This window comes from Amaranthus tricolor, chromosome 4 (genome assembly GCF_026212465.1).
Source record: "Amaranthus tricolor cultivar Red isolate AtriRed21 chromosome 4, ASM2621246v1, whole genome shotgun sequence".
NCBI classification, from domain to species: domain Eukaryota; kingdom Viridiplantae; phylum Streptophyta; class Magnoliopsida; order Caryophyllales; family Amaranthaceae; genus Amaranthus; species Amaranthus tricolor.
In genome coordinates, this window is record NC_080050.1 from 718,651 (window position 1) to 741,164 (window position 22,514).

At 27.6% G+C, this 22,514-nt stretch overlaps 2 protein-coding genes and 1 pseudogene across 2 annotated transcripts; 1 reads left to right on the forward strand and 2 right to left on the reverse strand.

Moving 5' to 3' along the window:
* Window positions 1-3,915: 3,915 nt before the first annotated feature.
* On the reverse strand, window positions 3,916-5,742 carry LOC130811343 (uncharacterized). Its single transcript, XM_057677613.1, has 3 exons — window positions 5,394-5,742; window positions 5,019-5,092; window positions 3,916-4,818 (listed from the first exon to the last, which is right to left on the reverse strand). The coding sequence occupies exons 1-3, from the start codon at window positions 5,511-5,513 to the stop codon at window positions 4,191-4,193; spliced, it is 822 nt and encodes a 273-aa protein (XP_057533596.1). The 5' UTR covers window positions 5,514-5,742; the 3' UTR covers window positions 3,916-4,190.
* Window positions 5,743-10,753: 5,011 nt separating this feature from the next.
* Window positions 10,754-12,035, reverse strand: LOC130811344 (uncharacterized). Its single transcript, XM_057677614.1, has 3 exons — window positions 11,756-12,035; window positions 11,417-11,466; window positions 10,754-11,300 (listed from the first exon to the last, which is right to left on the reverse strand). The coding sequence occupies exons 1-3, from the start codon at window positions 11,870-11,872 to the stop codon at window positions 10,844-10,846; spliced, it is 624 nt and encodes a 207-aa protein (XP_057533597.1). The 5' UTR covers window positions 11,873-12,035; the 3' UTR covers window positions 10,754-10,843.
* A 2,102-nt stretch (window positions 12,036-14,137) lies between these two features.
* Window positions 14,138-20,704, forward strand: LOC130810213 (uncharacterized; annotated as a pseudogene).
* The last annotated feature ends 1,810 nt before the right edge of the window (window positions 20,705-22,514 follow it).

Here is a 22,514-nt window from a genome sequence, read left to right on the forward strand (position 1 = left end):
GAGTTGATTGATGAAGAGAATATGCCACATATTTAAATAGTTAAAATGAATAAATTAGATAGAATAAGAGGCATGGGCTTATTTAGAAAAAAAAAACAAATAATGTTTATATTAAGTAAAAAAATATATTCAATTACTAGATGTGAAATATGATTCGAACACCATTCTTAAATACTTATCCATTGAAGTGTAAATCACAACGAAGAATTAAATCAACTCAATAATCATTGAGTTTATAAAAATGAAAATTGAAAACTAAGACCAACTAAAAACATTTATATTCATTTCAAAAAAAAAAAATAAAAAAATAGAGGATGCAAAGAAGAAAAAGGCAAGAGAATCCTGCAATAGTAGAATACGCTTTTCTTTAAAAGCCAAAATGAGTAAACAGTGGCGCATACTAGGATTCGAACGTAGATATGTGGTGTGACAAAGTTGTAGTCTTACCATCTCCACGAATTTTATTTCTTAGTTCTCTATTTCTAATTGTTTTAATAAATTTATGTGCTATCATGTGACAGGCTAACAGTATGGACGCCCCAATGCATTCGCCACTGATAAAGGGCCTTGTCAACATCTAAGGACGGCCTACTCAATGATTGGTACTTTAAACTTTGACTTAATGCGAAAAATTGATAGAATCCGACAAAAATCTAAACTGCCTAATTTATTTTCTTAATATGACATTTTTTTAACTCATCATCCATATATTTAAGTTATAAGTGTCTCGACAATTTTATCATATAAGTCAATATTACACAACTATAAGGCGGTTTATTCACATGTATGAAACAATGGGGATAACTAGTATGTACGTATGGGTATGATGTTGCTGCTAATAGACTCTTGGACATATATTAAAAAAATTCCAAAAATAAAATGCGCTCTTAGAAGAACATGTGCCTTTAGCTTTAGATTATAACGTTTGTATGCTTCTCAAGTTATTGTCGATCAAATGATAAGGCATGCGCTAAGCACTGTAGAAAAGAAGGAGAGTAAGTCACCCATCAGACTTAATGCTTGATTAAAGTTTAACGCCACTCATTTAGATAAGTTTTGTCTACTAACAAGAAATGTGAGGCTTGGGTAAAACACGACCATATCATATGGAATATATTCAAGTTGAAACAGGACAAAGAAGTTTCCTCATGGAATGAAGTCAGCTCGAAAATCAAAAACTTCTATAGGATTTTAAATATCTCAATTTATTGATTAAAATAAATTAAGATAATTTTAATCATTGTTGTTTACAATATGTACAAAAAAATTACGAGTGGGATGCCAAGCAGCAAACTTACCCATTTGTTCTTGCTTAGGTAGAATCTTTAGTATGCGATGTTTTTAATAAGTACAGTAAAACCTAAAAGTTTGTATAAAGAGAGTAGCCCGAGCAATATAATCGGTGTAAGGGGGATCCATACGCCCATGCACTTGGGACATAGTACTGCAATCCTTAATCTACCGCTTGAGTGTTCGAAGAAATGGTATGCATTTATCATTTTTTTTCAACTTTACCATCATACACGCATGTACGAACGCAAATGTACACGCACACAACACACACACAAATGTTTTGTTTATCTAAGTCAAAAAGGAGGGAAATTGGTGGCCTAAGTGCTTACCAATTCTATATCAGACTAAGCTGGTGGTTGTTTGAATAATAAAGATATATATAGCATTTTGGCTAACTCTGACGATATAAGACTCGAGGTACGTTATTTTTGTTTGTTAAGTAATAGTTTATATTAATACTGTAAATTTTTATTTGATATTTTTATAAGCTATATATATCGAATGGCGGATAAACTCCCACAAGCTTGCACAACTATGGACTACAACAAAAAAAACTTGAAGGTTATTCTGGAATTAACCAAGTGCCCAAAGCCTCAATCTTTAGTACATGACATGGGTTGGGTCTGGCAGCAATACTATCCCTACCTATGGGACTCCCTTGTACGATCGTCAATTAAAGATCATCTCTACCCATGTTTGCATAAGGGAGAGACTTGTGCGACAAGAGGAGCAAATAGTCAAGTTGGCGCGCTGTATCTTGCCTCCAAGGAGTCGAATGTATGGCTGATAACATGCGATAATTCCATTTAGATTTATTGCAACACCGTTTAGCTAGCGTTAAAAATGAAACGCTACACTTGTTGGCTCTCAAGCAGGGGTGGACCCACCTCGTGTTGATTATTTTTTTTAAGACATGTAATAAGGTATAATACATTTTATATATACAATTATAAACATATGTTTTTTTATATCTTATCTTTAATTGTTTTCGTAAGTCTTACATCTATTATATCAAAATAAAATATGATGAAGTATTATATTATTATTTTTATATAAAAACGTATATTATTTTTCATAGCAAAATATAATATGGTTATTTTAAGGAAAATATACTTTTAAAATTTCATTGTATAATTCTCTTTTAAAATTTCTAACTTTTAGTTATTTTTAAAAAATTCAACCATTACCTTAATTTTATCAAAAACAAACACCTCCGCCAAAGTAATATTACTACTTACTACAAGAGGAAGAATAGCAATTCCTTGTTGTGGACTGAGATGTTGTAATGCTTATATTTTTGAAGTGAAGGTTTTGAGACCTAGCCATGTTGCTAAAGATGTTATTTTTATGTTGCTTCTATGTTTGAGGGTAGTAGGAAAGATAAACTCATTGTTGAGGTTGTCGTGTTTTTTCGCCTTTGTTTCTGTGGTTTGTTTTATCTTGCTTGTTTTAGCCTTTGTGCTTACCTATTGTTTTAGGTAAGTGACTTTTTTCTTTTTATAGCCTAAATTGCAAAAAAAAAATTTGGAGTTAATATATTCTCTTACTTAAAAAAAATAGAAAAATTATTAATAGTATTCCTGAGTTTTGGTACTTTATCAATGGTACCCCTAAGTTTTTTTAAATATCAATGGTATCCTAGTATTATTGAGCGTCTTATAACTATAACCTTTTTAAACTTCTTCTGTCCAAAATTGTCAAAAATCGTTAATTTTTTTTTATTTTCTTTTATTTTTCAATTTAAAACATAAAAGAAAGTTAACGGTTTTAGAAGATTTTGGACAGAAAAAGTTTAAAAAGATTATAGTTATAAGACGCACAATAATACGAGAGAACCATTAATAATAAAAAAAATAACTTAAGAGTATTATTGATAAAATGCCATACTTACATTTATAATTTCCAAAAAATTACTTACTACTTACGTTATTGGATTTTATTTTTTTCATATGATGCTACAATTACACGTGTCAGATCCCTCGTAACACTGCTACTAATAAACTTAAAGCTGACTAAACCATGTTTGTTTTGGTCTAGTCTACCTTCTCTATTCAAGTGGGCTTCACATTTGCCCACAATCTCTACTCATATTCAGTCACATAGGAGTACTAATTTTATTTTTTTCTCCCTGTTTTTTTATTCCTCGTTTTTTTTTTTTTAATTTTGTTAAGTAAATTTTTTATCGTTAATATATCTAAATATATATTCTAAAAAATTATAAAAAAAAATTAAAAAATAATACTATACTTATACATTAAAACGAGTTTTACGGGATCTCAATATATTTTACATTCTAAATCTCTCCTAAAACCTTAATCAAATTTCTTTTTCCTTATAATATTCAACTTGTCTTGTATGAGACAGTTTCACCATAAGACATATCTATATAATTAACTCTTTAAATGCTCATTTTAAGATTATAAATAATCACTTTGAAGCTATAATTGATCACTTTAAAATTATACGTGATTATTTTAAGACAATAAATATATATTAAGTCGGTCTATTAGAAAAAATCTCATCATAAAACTATCTCATATAAAAAATTGTGAATAATATATTATTTTAGATGAGAAAAACATTATAAAGGAACAAAATATTATTTGGAAAAACCGATAATAATTCCAACTAAAAAGGGGCAATGAAAAAATGTTTTTCATTTCAATCATCCCATAATGAACAACATAAAAGTACAATGCTACCCTTCCAAGTTCCCACAATAAATAAAAGAAATCTGAAAAGCCTCAAAACGCAAGTGGCTAGTACAGGCTAAAATACTGTAATCTAACCACTTCCTATTACTACAACTCCAGTCATATAACAATCTAATTAAAACCGATAAACAAATATCTGGAATAACACACAATGTTACAATTATACACTTCTAAGTTACACCATTACATTAAGGACTTAAGCGACCTAGCCTTAATAGGTTTTCGAGGTCGTTTTTGACCCGATCCATCTTCATCTTCGTCATCATCATCAATATAATCTAAAACTTCATCCACTATTACAATGTCACAAGTTTTCTTAGCATATTTTTTGTTGTCTTCATCTTGTCCACCATTATCATCCTCGGACTGACTCATAAAAGAGTCGGACCCTAGAGTCGTATTAGTAACACCATTATCCATACCCCAATTACAATTTCCTCCATTTTTATTTATGTAAGAATTTTCATTTTTACAATGCTTAATATTTCCTCCTCTTCTCTTGCCCCAACTTGGACCGAACCCGGAATAATAGTAATACGAATACGGGTTATTATTATCATTATTAGCTTCACTACCCGTGGCTGGAGCTGGTAATGTTGGTTTTGGTTTCTTAGGGCGGCCGCGCTTCCTCGGCTCGGCGAGGATAGACGGTGGTGGCGGCGCGGCTGGAGTTAGTTTCTTCGGCTCAGCCACGGTACTCCGTCGTTTCTTGCAAAACGATGTCGTTTTTGGTTCAACTTGATAGTCAACAAGTTTTGTTGTTAACCCAGTTTTTTCGATGAACTCCAGCGATAATTCCCTTAAATCTCCACTAGGAATAGTATTTATAAATCAATCAAACCCAATAATAGTATAGATTTCTCAATTTCTTACATTATATTTAATAAAACTTGATTTACAACTGGTTATTTATTCAAAAATTAAACCCCAAAATGATGAAACCCTAGAAATACAAAAATTGTACAAAATGAAGATAAATTAAACCGAAAATAACATAAGATTGAAGATTACCTCTCTGAAGCATGAATACAATCAACTAAACTTCCATTAACAGGTAGACAATCATCCCATTGTTCTTGAAGAAACTATAATCGTTATCGAAAAAAAAAGAATAATATAAGAAAATAAAACCCATAAACAACATTTAAAAACTAATAAAATCAAATATAAACCAAGCATGAAACTAATTACAGATTCTAGAAACGAATAGAGATTAAAATGAGGAATGAATTACGAAAAATTAACCTAGATTTTATTATAGAGCAGAAAAAATGAGCTGAAAAAAACCCTACTAAATAATAATTAATACAACAAAATGGGGATTGATTTAAAAGCAATAATCAAGTAAAATCATGAAAATATAGATCTGGAAAAGATTAAAAATACCTGGGAAAAACAGGAATCATCGTCCCAAGGAGCGCGATTAAGCTGACAAACTGTAAATGAAATTGGTGTTGATGAACATCCTTCTTCAGCTAAAATTTTTCTGTTTTTTCTAATCCTCATGAGAATGAATAATAATTATGAAAGTAAAATTGGAATTTGCAGAAGAATTTATGGAGGTGAAAACTGGGGGAAAATGAAGAGAAATGGGTTTGGAGTTGGGTTTTTCTGTTATTGTAGCGTGGTTTGTTTCTGGTTTGTTCTTGGTGAGGGTGTGTTGTGTTGGGTTTTTATTTTTCTCTCTTGTTTTGTTGTTTCTTAGTTTTTGCAGATTTCTTTAATTTTCTCTCTCTTGTTGGACGTGTGTGACAAAGGTGGATATTTATAATCACTAATAATTTTGTCAAAATAAAGTTTATCTTTAGTCTTATCTTTTGTTAAATTTGAAGAGGCACATAAAAATATAAATTTGAGAAATTTATCTTGAATACTTCTGTATATTGCTTATTTGTTATGAGCAATCTTAATTATTTATTATTTTTTAAAAAAAATTATTATTTTTTAAAAACTCAATCTTTGTATTTTTTTTTGCTGATACCACTCTTTGTTATATTTTAATCTGCTATTATACGTACCTATCATCAAATAGGAGTAGGGTTAGACCAACGAAGTATAAGGGGAAAAAAAGTGAGTGTAACTGCTAATAGGTAACGATAATAGCCAATTAGAACGTGAAAATGGGTGTAGTCAGCAAAAAAATATACAAAAGTTGGATTATATAGATATAATCAATTGTGGAGATTATTCACAGCAAATAGTCAATAACTGAAATTATTCTGGACAATTTTTCCTAAAAATTATTGTTAATATTTTTTTGATAAATTTATGTAATAAATGTATTTTTGAAAAATTCTCAAGACCTCTAAATTTGACCAAAATCGAAAATGAGGAAGAAATTACAAACTAAAAGTTTGATTGACCGACTATTTTCACATATTTACTCTTATTATAAAAGTTTAATTCTTACCGCTTAGAAAAATATCATTTATTTTTAACGATTATCTGCCTTACCAAGTTACTCATACTAAAAATATTTTATATTAAAAAAGAGGTACATAAAGTTATTTTATTGGTTTTATTGTTTGAATTTTAACTAAAATATAATAAATTATTTAATATATGTGAATACCATGAAAAAATAAGTTCAATATGGCTTGCAAAATAAAAAATTTGAGAATGAGTTTACCTTCTACTAGATAGATACTACAAAATTGTAAAATTGCGAATATTCTCAAATAAGAATTTCCCTTAGATTCAAATCATCTTGATTATCTTTTTTTTTTTTTTTTTCAAATAAGAATTTACCTTAGATTCGAATCATCTTGATTATCTATTTTTTTTTCAAATATACATCTCATATGCACATAATAGTTGTCCTATAATTTATATAGTATAAAAAATTAATTATGTAGAACTATTTATTTATGTACCATTTTGAGAAAAAGTAATTGTTTATATATATTGAGAATTCGAGATTATTATGTATTAAAAATTATTTTGTTATGTTGAACTTTATTTTTTCAATTTTGTTTTGTATTCATTTTACAAAATTCAATGAAGCTCCTTTAATCATGAGATCAACTCATATTATATTTTTTAAACTAAGCTTGGCTTATTATCCGTCCAAGTCATATATGAACATTTGTAAGTTAAATAGAAAGCGTGGGGTCATGATATTAATTAAAAATATTGTAAAGCCCGCGAAATATTGTAAAATAAAAAAATAATAAATTTATATCCATAAATAATAAAATAGCACAATCATTTGATCCTAAATTAAATATATAGTAGATTGAGAGAGATAAATAGAAACTAAAATTATCTTCATATCATAGAATTAGCTACAATTTTATTACAATTAATTCTTATTAGAATTTTTATATGAAATAATGTAAAAGTTGGACAAAAACAGAGCGAAAGAGAAATATTACTTGCAAAATTAAAAATTTAAGAATGAGTTTGTGAATTACATTAAAAAGGTTAAATTATTGTAAAAAAAATAGCATATATAAATAAATATATGAGATAATAAATAGTACTCCTAAGTAGGCTAGAGAATTAATATTACAAAGTAGTATGTATTAACCCTTACGATAAGTGGTGAATGGTGAGCATTAATCTCATATTATAAAAAAAAATTATTTGTAAATTAAAGCCTTAAAGTTTAGTATTTTTGCGAATTACAGTTTCAATGTTTATTTTTTGTAAATTATAGCCATTAAAGTATCAAAGTTTACATGATTAGGTCAAAAACACAGAATTCCGACCATTTAACCTAAAATTTTGATCACTAAAATGGTCCGAATTATGTGTTTTGGGTTGATCCTGCAAAGTTTGGTGGTTGTAATTCGCAAAAAAAAAAACATTAACACTGTAATTGTGCAAAAATACTAAATTTTAAGACTATAATTCCAAAATTATTCTTATAAAAATAAATGTTAAAATTTTTAAACATCAAGATAATCCATAATTTTCGAAAAATATATAGGAGTATATCAAATCAAGGGAAAGTGATAATAATTACGGAAAGAAGCTACTTCATGTTGCTTTTTTAGCCTTTCATAATCCATATAATATACTTCCCATATAATTCCTTTTCAAATTAATCACCTTATATACCCTTGCAATTGGCCGAAATTAACTTTTATGCCATTATTTTCATTTCTTTTTAAAAATTGAAATTTTTTGGTGTGAACTACTTGATTCGTTCTGAAATATTCGTTATATAAGAGTTTTTGATACTATTTATCGTTCAAGCTTATTTTATATATTGCGGCTAATGTGTAAGAAATAATATAGTCAAGTGGGATCTTGTCTGAATCGTTTAATCACATACTTTCATAATATTAAGTTTTTATAATTTTTAGATATGTATAGTTCAATGTATAAATGATCAAAATAAAGGATTGGATTACGTAAAAAATCAAATGTAGCAAGTATAAAGGAACGAAGGAAGTATATTTTATTTGTCACTTCATCATTATCATGCCCATACCCATATTCATAAAAGAGGATGCGGCCAAAGAGTTTTCGGACTTGAGATTAATCCTTAAATTGATAGGTCCCTGCAACAGAGATTAGTAAGTGAAACTGAAACTACCTACTTGCGTCTTACTATACAAGTTTGACCCTTAAACATAAAAATTGGAATAAAATGTATATAATTAAAAAAATTAAAAAAACTAGGTAAAAATGAATAAAGAATAATATGTAAAAGACAAAGTTAAAAACTAGAATACCAACATCTAAGCGATCATTTTCATAGTGTGGATTGTCTTTTAAAATTATTTTGGATTTTAATAATATGAATAGATTCCAAAATCCTGGCAAATTTAAGAAATTTAAGAAATTGAAATTATCATGTCTGATTGGATATTTAATATGGGAGTATTTTATTTTAAGAAATTTTAGAAATTTAAATGATCAAATATTATAAACCTTTTAATGTTGCATCTTATATATTTTTGGGTTCGATTTCAAATTTTAAGTTTATTATCTATGTACAAATTGTATTATTAGGGCAAACTTACAAACATAAAATATGTCATGTTTAAATTTCAACTATAACATATTTTATTTAATAACAAGATTAGGTCAAATTGAGTTATTTATTTACTCGATAAAAATTTTAATATAAATCCACTAATATCGTATTAAATTCAATTTAATTAGTAGGTAAGATAAGTGTTTACATGCATATTATTGGTCATGATGAATCATATTTCCTTTTAATTATTATTCACATAATTAATTTGTTTTTTCACTTTCTCATAATATATGACTTTATATTTTTTTAAAATTTTTCATCAATTATCATTTGACCAAAATTGATACATTTGAGAGAGTAATACTTTTCATAAAATTAAATAATTGATTGAATTGAAAGTTGATATAAGCTAATGGTACATGTAATTGTATTTGCTTAGTCTCATAAAATTTGTTATATATTTTTAAAATACTCTCATTGAAGTATAAAAAACTTAAATATTACAAATTTGATGACACAACTATTACTCGTAGATAGCAAAATTGTGCAGAAGAGGAGGGGGCTCGGGCCTGATGAGTAGGGTCCTTTCGCATATTTTTTTGGTTGGTTCTTGCCTTTTAGTTTGTTGGTCTGTCAAACAGTTAAAAAAAAGTATTTGATAAATAACTTTTAAATCAGCTAAGTCAAAATAACAAAGCTACTCCAGTTAATTTTTTTGTTGGCTTTTGCCTTATTGACCCATTTTTTCTCTAATAAACAACCAATAACCAATACCTAAATTTATTAAATATCTCCATAAAAACCAATAAAAAATTAATCAATATTGCTAACTAGTCAAACAAGTCAACTCAAATTCAATTCTCATTATAAATTTTGTCTCCCATCTTATCCAATTTTATATTTTTTTAATAAAAAGGCTAAGAGCTTATGCTATTCTAATTTAACCGGGTCGTTACAACTCGCAAGCAGCTACACGCCTACACCACATGACCTAACAAAAAAAAATAAAGACTTAAATCACAAAAAAAACAATTAGGACTTAAAAATCTTTTCTTTTTCTTTTTATGTATTTTCCAATAATAAAAATCAATAAACCTACAATGCTACAGCCTACAACTCTACAACCTTCCTAGCTAAGTCTATATTATGTCTACAAGACATAGCTAAGAGTTTACAACCTCATTAGTCACAAGGAATACTAGACATAAAATTTATGCTGTGTTAACGTATTTAATTTTTTTCAAAGTTATTTTTGTGAGAAGTCTAAATTTTTTTTTTTAATTTGTATAATTGAGTTATTTATTCAGTATATTCAATATATATATTTTGGAGAGACCATCTCACACAATAATTTGTGTTTTTTAATGATAAGTTTTAAAATAGTGTGTTGGGCTGCCAACAAGCCTACTCACACAAAGAGATTATTTTCCATGATCATTATTACTTGGCGGCATAAAGTATGTATATAGTCTATTATAATTTGACAATAAAGAATTATAAATATTTAACCCTATTATTATGCGGTAGTTGACTCTAAAAGTCATATCTCATGTAGACGTCACTACAAGCAATATGTTGTTTAGTTTCAATTTTCAAATAAAAATGATGACTGTGACCCTTTGGTAACTTATTGTAGAGAATGTAGATTTTGCGATGTTATATTAACAACATGATATTGCAAGCCACACGTTATATCGTACCATTCTAAGAAAATAGTAAACAATTTGTAGAAATTAATATAAAAAGGATATATGTCAACAAACAAAATTAAAATAAAATCAATATAATAATCAATATCAATATTAAAACCCAAATTGGGATGGAGAAATTACAAAAAAAAAAAAAAAAAAAAGCTACAAATTAATTAGTTCCATGATTATGTTGATGAAACACAAATACAATACAATCACATTAACGATTTCAATGACCTGGCTTTTACCGGCTTACGAAATCTTTTCCCACCAAACCTATCATCTTCATCTTCATCAAATTCATCTTCAATATAATCTATCTCCTTCTCCTTATCTTTGCAATTAGATGAAGAAGATGAATATGGAGATTTTTGAGAATTATTTCTTTGTCGTCCCTCATCTGTCCAATTACACTGTGGCCCGAACCCGGAATAATCGTAAAACGAATACGGACTCATTGTTGGTGTTGTTTCGGGTTGCTTTTTCGGCCGTCCTCGTTTCTTCGGAGGCGAACTACAAAGAGGCGGCAGTTTTAGCAGGTGATGTATGTGTTGAAATTCTTTTCGACTTCCGATTTGTTCTTCGAGTTTTGGCGGCGATTGTGACGGTGATAATGGTGGTGGAAGCGATTTCTCGACGTATTCAAACGATAATTCCATAGACTCCGGAAAACTGTAAGTTAATTTAATTTTATTCGTAAAAAAAATTAAACAAGCATTATTTTGCAAGATGTTTTCAGCTATTTCAGCTTCAAGCATATTAAAACCCTAAAAATGGAGATCAATTACCTATTTGAAGATTGAATAATTTCACCATTATTCAGACCATTCCATTCACCCTGAATGAAATTAAACGACATCGTAAGAGTAATTATCAGCATTTCAGCAATCAGCTAGCAATAGCATACAACTAAAACAATAATTTTACAGCTAAATGATAATGGCAGGCATTGGCAGCTCAACAGAAAGCTAAAAAACCCTAGAATAGCTAGAAAAGTAACAGCCACCAAAAATGGATCAACTAAACCCTAAAAATTTATCGTCCGCCATAGTTTTATTGCATAATGAGTAATCTATTTTCTGAAATTAAGAAGATAAAATAAAAATAGATCTGAGAAATAAAAAGACCTGGAGGTTGAAAGAATCAACATCCCATGGAGAGCGATTGAGTTGACAAACCAGAAATGACGACGACGACGACGAAGATGCCGGTGTTATCAACCTTGCATTTTTTCGAATCCTCATTTTTAAAATAATTTTTTTTCTATTTTTAGATCTAAATCTAATAATAATGGAAAATATATTTACTTCATTTATTTTTTCTCATGAAATTTAACATTTTTTCTTCAAGGGAGCAATTTGATTTTGGTGTGGTTCTCTCTCTTCCAGTCTTCCTACATCGTCGTCTCGTCTACTACTGTTTACAGATCTCTTACTATATAATAAAGAGTTTTTTATTTGTATTTTTTAGTCTGTTTTATTAAATTATTTTATTTTAATTTTTGTAATGATTTATACATTTTAAATTTTTATTAACATATTTATTGACTCTTACTTTTTTGTTTACAACTTTTGTACTCTCTTTTATTCTCTTTACTTGTTTCATTTGGTTTTTGGCACATTTATCAATATACGTTTTTAATTTTAAATATTTTTAATTGTGCTTGAGTAAAAATTATAAAAAATTGATATTAATAAAATTTATAATAAGACGAATTAAATAAGATTTCATATGACTATATTGTAACTTATAGATTAAGAACAAATCACATAATAAGAGTGATTGATAAATAGTGTTGAAAACCAAATGGAACAAGTAAAGCGAATGGAAGGAGTATATTTTTTAATTTTTTATCGAATTTATATTTGTGTATTTGGATGAATAAAAATGGAGGGAAAGATATGAGAAGTATTTGGAGAGATGAATAAATCTTTGTTGGATAACATAGGGATTTGAAGGGGAGGATTTGAAAGATAGATATAGGCAAATTTTACTAAAAATATATCTTCTTTTACATTAAGTTTGGATAGCAAATTAGGAGCAAAAGTTTTGATAGTAAATTAGAAGAGAAAATAAAGGAAAGAAAGAGGAAGGGAAGGAAGGAGATGATTAAGGAGGACTACGGAGATTGTATCTTGTATGGGGAAGGAAGGAAAAATGAAAGAAAATTAGTATTTTCCTTCTAAATCTTTCTACCTTAGGAGATATTATATTCTTAATAAAACTTGTTGTTCCCGTTCAAATCCCTCTCATCCAAATCTTTTCTCTCCATTTTTATTATTCGAACAAAAAATTCTCTATCATTTTAAATCTCTCTCTTTCTTTTCCCTTTATTTCTTTCTATCCAAAAATAATATCAAAGTGGAAAGACTTTGAAGATCAACATTTATTTTCATTCTTTTTTCCTTCCCTTTCCTTTTAGACAAACAACTAAACATTAAACAATATTAAATATCCACTACCTCTCTCCTTTCCCCTCCCTTTTATTCCCCTTTTCTTCCTTTTATTTTTCTCTTAATTTGTTATCCAAAGATAATGTTAAAATTATTTTTTAAAAACAAAAGGAAAAGTTGTAATAAAAGATAATAGAAAGGAAAATGAAATTGAATTTATATGTTGTTGCTGCTTCTTAGTTGTTACTCTAGTCTATCTTATAGAGTTTGTTTTATTAATCATATTCTTAAAAAAATATATAAGGCAAATTCAAGGAGATAGAGTGTCATTTAATGACAACTATAATTAGTTTGGACCTTACCACTCTATCTTACTAGTTTTACTATAGTGTTTGACGAATGATTTTATATTGTACTTTTGATTTTCAATCTTGATTGACTAAATATTCAAAACCTTTTAGTTTGGACCTTACCACTCTATTTTACTAGTTTTACTATAGTGTTTGACGAATGATTTTATATTATACTTTTGATTTTCAATCTTGATTGACTAAATATTCAAAAACTTTGTTTGATACTCATTTTGTCTTCAATCATGAGATTGTTAATATTTTTATTTTAATTTATTTCTTTTAGTTTTACAATATTTTTATTTTTAGTATTTTTCGTATTAATTTTTTTTGTTTCTTATCCAATTTTTATTTATTTTTTCTTCCTTATAATGTCTCGCTTCTTTTAGTTCAGTGGATAACATTTGACACAATGAATTTGTGTCAAGTTTGTTTAAAGGTAAAAAATTTCGAATGGTTATGATTTTTGATGGCATAAGGGAGTGAAGAATTGATTGGATTTAAATATGAATTAGAAGTGAAAAAGATAAAAAATATAATAAGATATATTTTTAAAAGGGGTTGATTTGTATTTGATTAAGAAACAATGATTTTATTTTCAACAAACAAAGTTTATAAATTTAACCCTGTTACAAAGTGGAAAGGATAACCCTCCACTATTGGACAAATTAAATCTCCCTTAAAACTTGCAAAATATGAATGAAATAGATCAAAAAATTATTGTATGATACAATCTCACTTTAAGTGATGGAATTACAATTCTCAAATGAGGCGGTGTCACGGTGAAACTATCTCTATTGGATTGACTCAAGATACACTTACGGTTTTAAAGTGATTACTTATAACCTTAAAGTGATCAACTAGAGAAATTTAACTAATTATATCGGTTAATCTCATATCAGCTCGTTTCATGATGAGACAGTCTCATACAAGAATTGTTCATCTAACAAAAAGGTAAGCTTGTATAGATGAAGAAAATAAGCCCACTTCAATTCCGGCCTACTCAGAGCTCAGAGAATATGGGCTAAAAATCTTTCTGGGCTGAGCTCACCGCACATCTTATACAAGATTTATAGTAAGACCCAAGCTCATCGCCCCTATAGGCATCAAAATCCATAGGTATCATCCAAATAATGCAACTAAATGATAGGAGTAATTGTTAATAAATTTGGTTTTAAAATATTATATGTGAATTCTTAAAAATATTAGGTGGTCCATGATTAAAAACATTGATAAACAAATTTATATTTTTTTATTTTTATTACAGAGTTGAAAGGAAAGGAGACGATTAGACGAGATTTAAATCCATGATTAATGGTCATTGTTTTCCAACCGATATTAGGGGTTAGAAAACGTGAAAGTAAAAAGTTGAAACCGAGCAAATTAGTATATAATACTAAAAAGGAAAGAAAGAAAACATTAAGTTCTAAAATCTAATTAGGGCATATGGTTAACTTCCTTAGTTCCTTTACTCTTTGGCTAGCTTTTAATAGTAAAACATTTCTAAAGTAAGTAAGTTAATCACCTTTTTAAAAATGAACAAAGTTGCATTACAATTTACAAAAGTAGTTAACGCTTTATCACCTTACCAAAAATGAACATATATTATATATTTGGAAAGTTAATTTCTCTATATTTAGAGTATTACTCTCATTTCCTCCACCACTTCTAAGTAACAACTTTAGTCTTGTCTTCACACCCCATATATTTGTCTTAACCTAAAACTTTAATTATATAAAATGAGAAAATTTTATTCCAATTAACCAATATCTAAAAAAGAAGAAAAGATATTTTCAATAAAAGAATAAAAACTGGTATAATCTGATAAAAATGAAAGAAAGAAGCAAAAGATTATAAATTTGATAAGATTTCTCCATTTGAGAATCTTAAGAAATATTACCTTATTTATTCTCCTTTTCGATACTTAAAAAAGTCCTCTTTTTCTTTTTTCTTTTTTTTTTCGGTATTTGGAGTTACAATAACAATGGCTTTTGATGCGCAATTAGAAAAAAATAAAAATGTGTCAAAATTATCATAATGCATGGAGTGTAGAACTGATGAATACTCCCTGTTTTGACCCTTTATGTTATTTTTCTATCTCTACTTATTTATTTATTTTTATTTTAGAATTAATCTTTTTGCATTGTTGTTGTACTGTTTTTTTTATTTACGTTTTTTTGTTATTATGTATACAATAAAAAATTGTTTTAATTTGATTTTTATTTTTATTTCTTGTGTTTTGCAGATTGTTACTTCGCATTTTGGTCTGCATAAAACAGGGTAATTTTAGCCTGTGTCCGCCTAGTCCATACTCGTGTTATTAAATTAAAATTACATTAATATTGGATTGTTTAACATTATAATAAATTATTACAATCGTTTTTTATACTAGTATTATGAATTCACTCTTGTTCACTCTTGTTGGCTACGTAGGAATATGTACATCAGTACATTATATGCAATTAATCTTAATTTTTCAAATATTAAGCTTAGTCTTAATTATAATGCATTTCCACACACATAGAGTGGACCATGCGCCTCATACATGCTTCGTAAATCGTAAACGAGCCCTCCATGGTAATATGAGAAGGTTAGTAATTTCCAAATCAAAATCATTACTTTTAATTCAATTATATGAAAATTATATTAAATCGAAAGATTTTCCTATTGAAAGTTGTAAAAGTGGTAGTGTTAGATTTTATCTTGAAGAATTGTTTTTTATTAATTAAAATTGTTATTTAGTTATTATTATTATATATTTAAATGTAGTTAATTTAAATATAAATGTCGTATTACTATTTAATTGAAGAATTAATTTTAATTTTTTTAAAAAATTTATAATGCAAATATATAAAGTCCTGACATTTTAAAATATCTTTGATAGCTATACAATGTTGTGGTGGATATACGCCATGCAGTGGTAATTGTGGAGAACAAAAATGCCCTGAATTTTGTCTTGGTACAGAGGTATATAATTTATAATTTTTTCTTACTTTTTTTTCTTATTAGTTTAAAATTTAATTTGTTCTTTCTTACTTAACGGGTCAAATTTCAATGAGAACCAAGCTTATATAAGAACCGTGAGAACCAACCTAAATGATAAAAAATTATTACCAATTACAAAAAATGCGTTACTTTTGGGCAAAAAAATGTTACTTTTTTTTTAAAAAAAAGTTGTTACTTTGAGAAAAAAAAATTAAAAAAAAATAAACAAAGTAACACGTTTTTTCGGATAAATAACACTTTTTTATGTAAGAAGTAACACCTTTTTGTGAGTTTTGTTCAAAAACTTTTTTTATATCATATTTTTTTTATAAATTTTTTTTTTGCCTAAAACTAACATTTTCTAATAAAAAGTAACACTTTTTTGTCAAATAAATAAATTCCCACCGTTCTCATATATGAATGATTCACACTTGAATTTCTTCTTATAACAATTATTAAATCAAATTAATTTGTTGCAGGTTTTTTGTTGCTTCCCAAATTCAGTTGCATCAACACGTTTTTTGTTGCAAGATGAGCTTATTTCACACCACCAAATGCGATAATTGCATAATTGTATTCTACTCTTCTTTTTTCTCTGTTCAATTTTGTTGGATGGTTTATTCCACTTCCTATTAACAGTTATTTGAGTGGTTACTCCAATAACCATATGGTTTTAGAATAATATTTCTTTGACTTATGAAGAATGTACATCTCGTGTTTTTAATTATTTGCTTAACATTCACAATAAGTCTGTTATATCATGGACCTTCAACCATCAGCTTAAGCTTTTGGTTAAGTTGGTTTCTTGATATGGTATCAGAAGCTAGCGTGACAAGAGGTCACATGTTTGAATCTCAAGCACCCCTCATTTAAATTGGAATATTCAGGGCCGAATATGAGCGTGACAAAAGGCTCTCGTGTAAAGGGGCGTGTTAGAGTCTATAACATATCTTAAAGCCTCAACCATCAATTAAAGTTTTTTGTTGAGTTTGTTCCTTGACAAAATCTAACCTAATTTAATAAATTTCCTTATTTTTAATTTCTGAGGAATAGTTTTCCTTAATTAATTCTTAATTAACTACATTAATCACCCAATTTTTCTTATAGGTTCTGTATTAATTTTTTTGGTGGATTAGGGATTTATGTTCTGCCTGCAGCAATTGTCATGCATATGTAGCTTAATTGCTTGCATGATTGGAGATGATGATCTCCAAGATCTTACACAATGTTTGAGCTGTGTTTCCGATTCAATTTTTTACACGTAAGTTAATCATTTCAATTTTAATTTAGTTTGGTATTGAATCCAATCATGTGAATACTGAAAAGATAATATAACGGTTTAACGGAATGTTATGGATGGGTTCAAATTTCATCTATTCTTTATTTTAAAGTAAAATATTTAATGTCATATAGGAAAAGAGTATTAATGCGTCTCTAAACTCTCATAGTAGGGGCAAGATAGAATATATATCATTCTATAAGAACTTCAACTATAAACTTAATATTTTGATTAAGTTGATTGGTTAATAATCTTTTATCATAAAAACCTAATTCTAATTATGTTTTCTTGCAGGGTTTGTGCATGTATGCAGGTATAGATATTTCCATCTCTTACACTACACTTTTTAGTTCTTAATTACTATACAAACTTCTTTCTTAGATGTAGTCTTTCATATGTCATAACCCATATTTCCTAGACTACAAATGAATCATAAATAATAGGATTGTGATAATTGATCAAGTATATAATATAATATTGGACCTTTATTATTATTAGTGAAAAGAGAGGTAATTAACCTCACTCAAGGATCACAAATTAAGGTTTAAGTTGGGTGTTTATGTTGTGTTAAAGTTTAGAATCAAATAATGCAATATAATGATGAATGACAAAAATAAGTAAATAATCAAGACAAAGATTTCAGGTGGTTCACCAATTTTGGGCTACATCCACCATCTAGCCTAGGATTTATATTAATGTGTTTAAAGGATAAAATACAAATTTAAACGAATTACAATCGAGTATAAATATGGAAAAGAGAGGAGCTAAAATGAGAGTAATTTACATAGGCAAAGAATGGTAGTTCTTAGATGAGACTTTGGTGCACAATATGAGGGCCTAAGTCTCATGTATATATAGCCAATAATAGTGCATTAAGGGGCAGCAACTGAATTGGAATACGAGAGATCAGCAGCAGCTTCCAGTGGCCTCGAAAAAACAGCAGCTGACCCGCTCGACCGAGTGCTTGGGCAAGCCACTAGTCGAGCAGCTGGTCAGAACGTGCCATGCTGCTATCCCTTTTCTTTCCTCTTCTATGCTTACTTTGGTCTCCCATGCTCATGCACATTAATCCTTAGACTGAATTTTGCACTCTAATTCTTCACATGTCAAAAATACTCTTCCATAGTATCATATACTCTTTGATCCCATACTACCAAATCACAAATATGTGATACTTTGTCCTCCTCTAATCTTAACACTAACTAAAATGATTAATTACCTTAATGATGTTTTGATTACTTGGTAACACAAGTCCAATAATCCTAACAATTAGCTTGAGTGTTTGCTTTGTTTCTTGACATATCTGAGGCTCTAGCTGTGGGTTTGAATATAATACATCTCCCATTTTAAGTAAAATATTAAGCGTCAGGTATGAATAAGGTATGTCTTACATCCATAATGTTCACCTAAAATAGTCATTGTGATAGGGCTTGATAGAGTATGTTATCAAGAAACCAGCTTAGCAAAACAATAGCATTCATGGAAAACCTATGGCAACCTTTCCTATCATGAGAAAAATACTTTAAACTTTTAATTGAATTTGTTTATTGACATGGTATCAGAGTTAATATTCTAGATTTTATTTGATCTTATTATTGTTGGTCAATTCATCATTTTGATTTTAGATATCAGTCCATTTTAATATTCTCTCTAACACTATGATTGTTTAATACCATATACTATTATATCTCTTTGAGTTTGCTCTTTTAATTTTTAATTTTTACAAACTCTAAGATAAAAGAAAGAACTTTAAAATTAACAATCTTTGAAATATATACTTTCTCCGTCCTTTAAAGGATTGCCAATGTAAAAAAAAAAAACTCTTTTCATAAACTACTCAAAAGAAATGATAAACTCGATATGTGCCACGAGTGATTCTCTCTAACAAGTGGCGAAGCCACACTGGAAGCCAACGAGGCGCATCCATGGAAATTATATCCTAATACATTTTGGGCAATTACTATATATTTCTATAATTATGAATATATTATAAAAATAATAATTGCGGCACTTTAGTTTTTAAAATATTTATCTGGTAGAGATTAAATATTATAATAAATGTGGCAATGCACAAGAGGTTACTCTTAAGTATGTATTAAGATTAGTAGTGGACTAAGCTATAGTTAGGACTTTCTAATCCTCGTTAATTTCTCTTATACAGAGAGGCCTAGAAAATTGATGTATGAAGTGAAAAAACCCGAATCTGTTCTTGGTTCAAACGCGTGTCAGTTGTATTTTTAATCTGATTTCCCTACTAATTTATAATATATGATATGAAGATTGATTAAATTTACAAATTGTGGTTTGAATTTTTGAACAAGTTTTAAATTTATTACTACTTTGTTGTAATTTTATAGACTTTTATCTTGAATTATAGTGAAATTCTCCCATTTAAAGATTAGAATTTCGATTTCATGTTATGTATCTAATTTTTAGTTGCTAGTTTTTCAAAAATAATTATTTTGCTAGTATTTTAGCTAATCAAACACCAAAATTCAAATTTCTAACTTTGTCCTACTCATTAATATACTAAATATTAAAGTATATAATATATCATGAGATTCCTTGATATAGAGCTTAAAATCTTACTAACTAAATAAATTATTCTTAATGACCTATCAGTATCAAATACTTGTTTCTACTAATATTAATAAAAATATATTTCATAATAATTATAAATTTATATACATTCATAAATATGTATTCAGAAATAATATTTAATAATATATACACAGAAAATGTACCAAACGAATAATAATAAATAATGAGTATATTAATTAATAATAACAAAGTAAAACTAGTAGAAGAGTTCAAAACAGACTTGACAATTTAATACTTACCAGACTTTAAAATTAAATTTGATTTATTCGACTCTAAACTTTAATGAACCCATAGTTTCTAGCAATTGATGTAGCCAAGAGTATGATTACAAATAAGGTCAAATTTGGTCCATTGTTTCTACTGGTTTGTCACATAATTATGTTAACTTAAATAAGATTGATGTATATTAATACAAGTAATGAAAATTAACGTAGTTTCCCAATGTTGTAGTATGAACTTGTATCATGAGTTCATGACTATGAGCTATCTCTACAATTAGTTAACATGAGTTCGATATTATTGAAATTTTTTGCAACTCTTTCTAGATGAAATGAGTCATATATAATTAAATATTTGTGCAACACTTTCTAGAAATTCTTTGCTTAAATTAAATTTACCTAATTTTTATAGAATAGTAACACTCAATTCTATTTTCTTCTGAAATAGTATTTAGATGTTTAAATTCTTGGAAGTTCTACACATTTTTATTATTACAGAATAAATTTTAGCCATTTTGTCCCAATTACTTTTGCACGAAGATTTTGAGTATAATGGATTAAGTAGTAGGATATTTAGATTTAAATAAAAGAGAGAATATAAAATTAAAAGTGGTGTAAAATTCAAAAATAGAAATAAGATAAATTATCGTCACTATAATTCTTTTTTGACCCGTCATCACTATAATTCTTACTTACACATGTTTTTAGTTATTTTCTCTCACTTTTAATTCTATGTACGTATATCTATACAATTTAATCGTCTATACTGTTTCTAAAAGCTTGTAGAATTATACTCTTCTATCTCAACCAAAATTAGTCGGGTCAAATTCAAATAAAAAAATAAGAAAAAAAGAATAATAATTAGAATATAATGCGTTGAAATAAGAAAAGAATGTAGTGTGTAATAATTGATAGGGTCAAATTCAAAATAAAAATAAGCAAATTTTTCGATGATAGATTAAAATAGAAAATAAGCAATACGATAGTATTCACATCATATCTCCTTAGGCCTTAACCAGAATTAGTGAAATTTTAATTTTCAAGTTTCAACCAATTCTATTAATTCATTAAATGAAAAATAATTAGCCGACAAAGATGAAAGATTTGTGGGCCACAATGAATAACAAATTATGGTTATTAAAGAATCCAACTTTTATTAGGTTCTTAATTTTGTTAGTAGGTGTTAGTTACAACATATGTATCATAAAATGTGACCTAATTTTTTAATTCAGTCCCACTAAATTTTTATTTTTTTTTATTTTGACTAAAATTTATAATTTTTTTATTATTATCTCATTTATACAAATCTCACTTCCCTATCAAATATAATATCATCTATTTTTTTTAGTAGGTTCACGAGTTACATGTAACAAATTTACTGAGACAGAAGAATTAGGTATTACATCATTAAAGATAGGACATATGCCTTAGTTAATATGCAATATTAAATAGAGTACTCTTACGTTTTATGTTTCAAGATTTTATTCTCATTAATCATCATAATTGCTTGATTAATCATCATAACTTTCTTAATCATACAAAACATATTGGGTTGTTGGGTTGGATGCATTAATTAAAACTGGCATTTGTCTTCTTTATTTTGCTACAACATTAATTTAGTACAACATTAATTTGGATTAGTTGATCACTAGTGGAAAAATTAAACAAAAAATAAATAAATGAAAGTACGACATATAAAATAAATAAAAATATATTTATAAATAAAAATAAGTTTATAGATGAGATTAGGAGGTAGAACTATATCAATAAATACAATGTATCATAATCAATATAACAACTAAGAAACATAACATAATAAATTTAAATCGACAAAGAGAGTAGTTATTAACTAGAGGGGGAAAAACGCATGTAGCTTTATATGGTTGTGATCCTATACTACACAATATCATGTTGAATGTTGATCAAGAGAATTGCTAAATTTTATGAAGCTCTCTTCCATTTCATAGATTTAGTTATAATGTGAATTTGTACAAAATAATTATTTAGTGAATAAAAAAAATTGGGATGAAATGAAAAAAATTAAATTAAATTTGTAGATG

Excerpts from the sequence above, each read along its gene's own strand:
- LOC130811343 (XM_057677613.1), bottom strand. The coding sequence starts at position 5,513 with ATGAGGATTAGAAAAAACAGAAAAATTTTAGCTGAAGAAGGATGTTCA. Across the intron at positions 5,093-5,393 it reads ATGATTCCTGTTTTTCCCAG|TTTCTTCAAGAACAATGGGA; the intron begins GTATTTTTAATC and ends TAACGATTATAG. Across the intron at positions 4,819-5,018 it reads TGTATTCATGCTTCAGAGAG|TGGAGATTTAAGGGAATTAT; the intron begins GTAATCTTCAAT and ends TACTATTCCTAG.
- LOC130811344 (XM_057677614.1), bottom strand. The coding sequence starts at position 11,872 with ATGAGGATTCGAAAAAATGCAAGGTTGATAACACCGGCATCTTCGTCG. Across the intron at positions 11,467-11,755 it reads TTGATTCTTTCAACCTCCAG|GGTGAATGGAATGGTCTGAA; the intron begins GTCTTTTTATTT and ends AATTTCATTCAG. Across the intron at positions 11,301-11,416 it reads ATTATTCAATCTTCAAATAG|TTTTCCGGAGTCTATGGAAT; the intron begins GTAATTGATCTC and ends ATTAACTTACAG.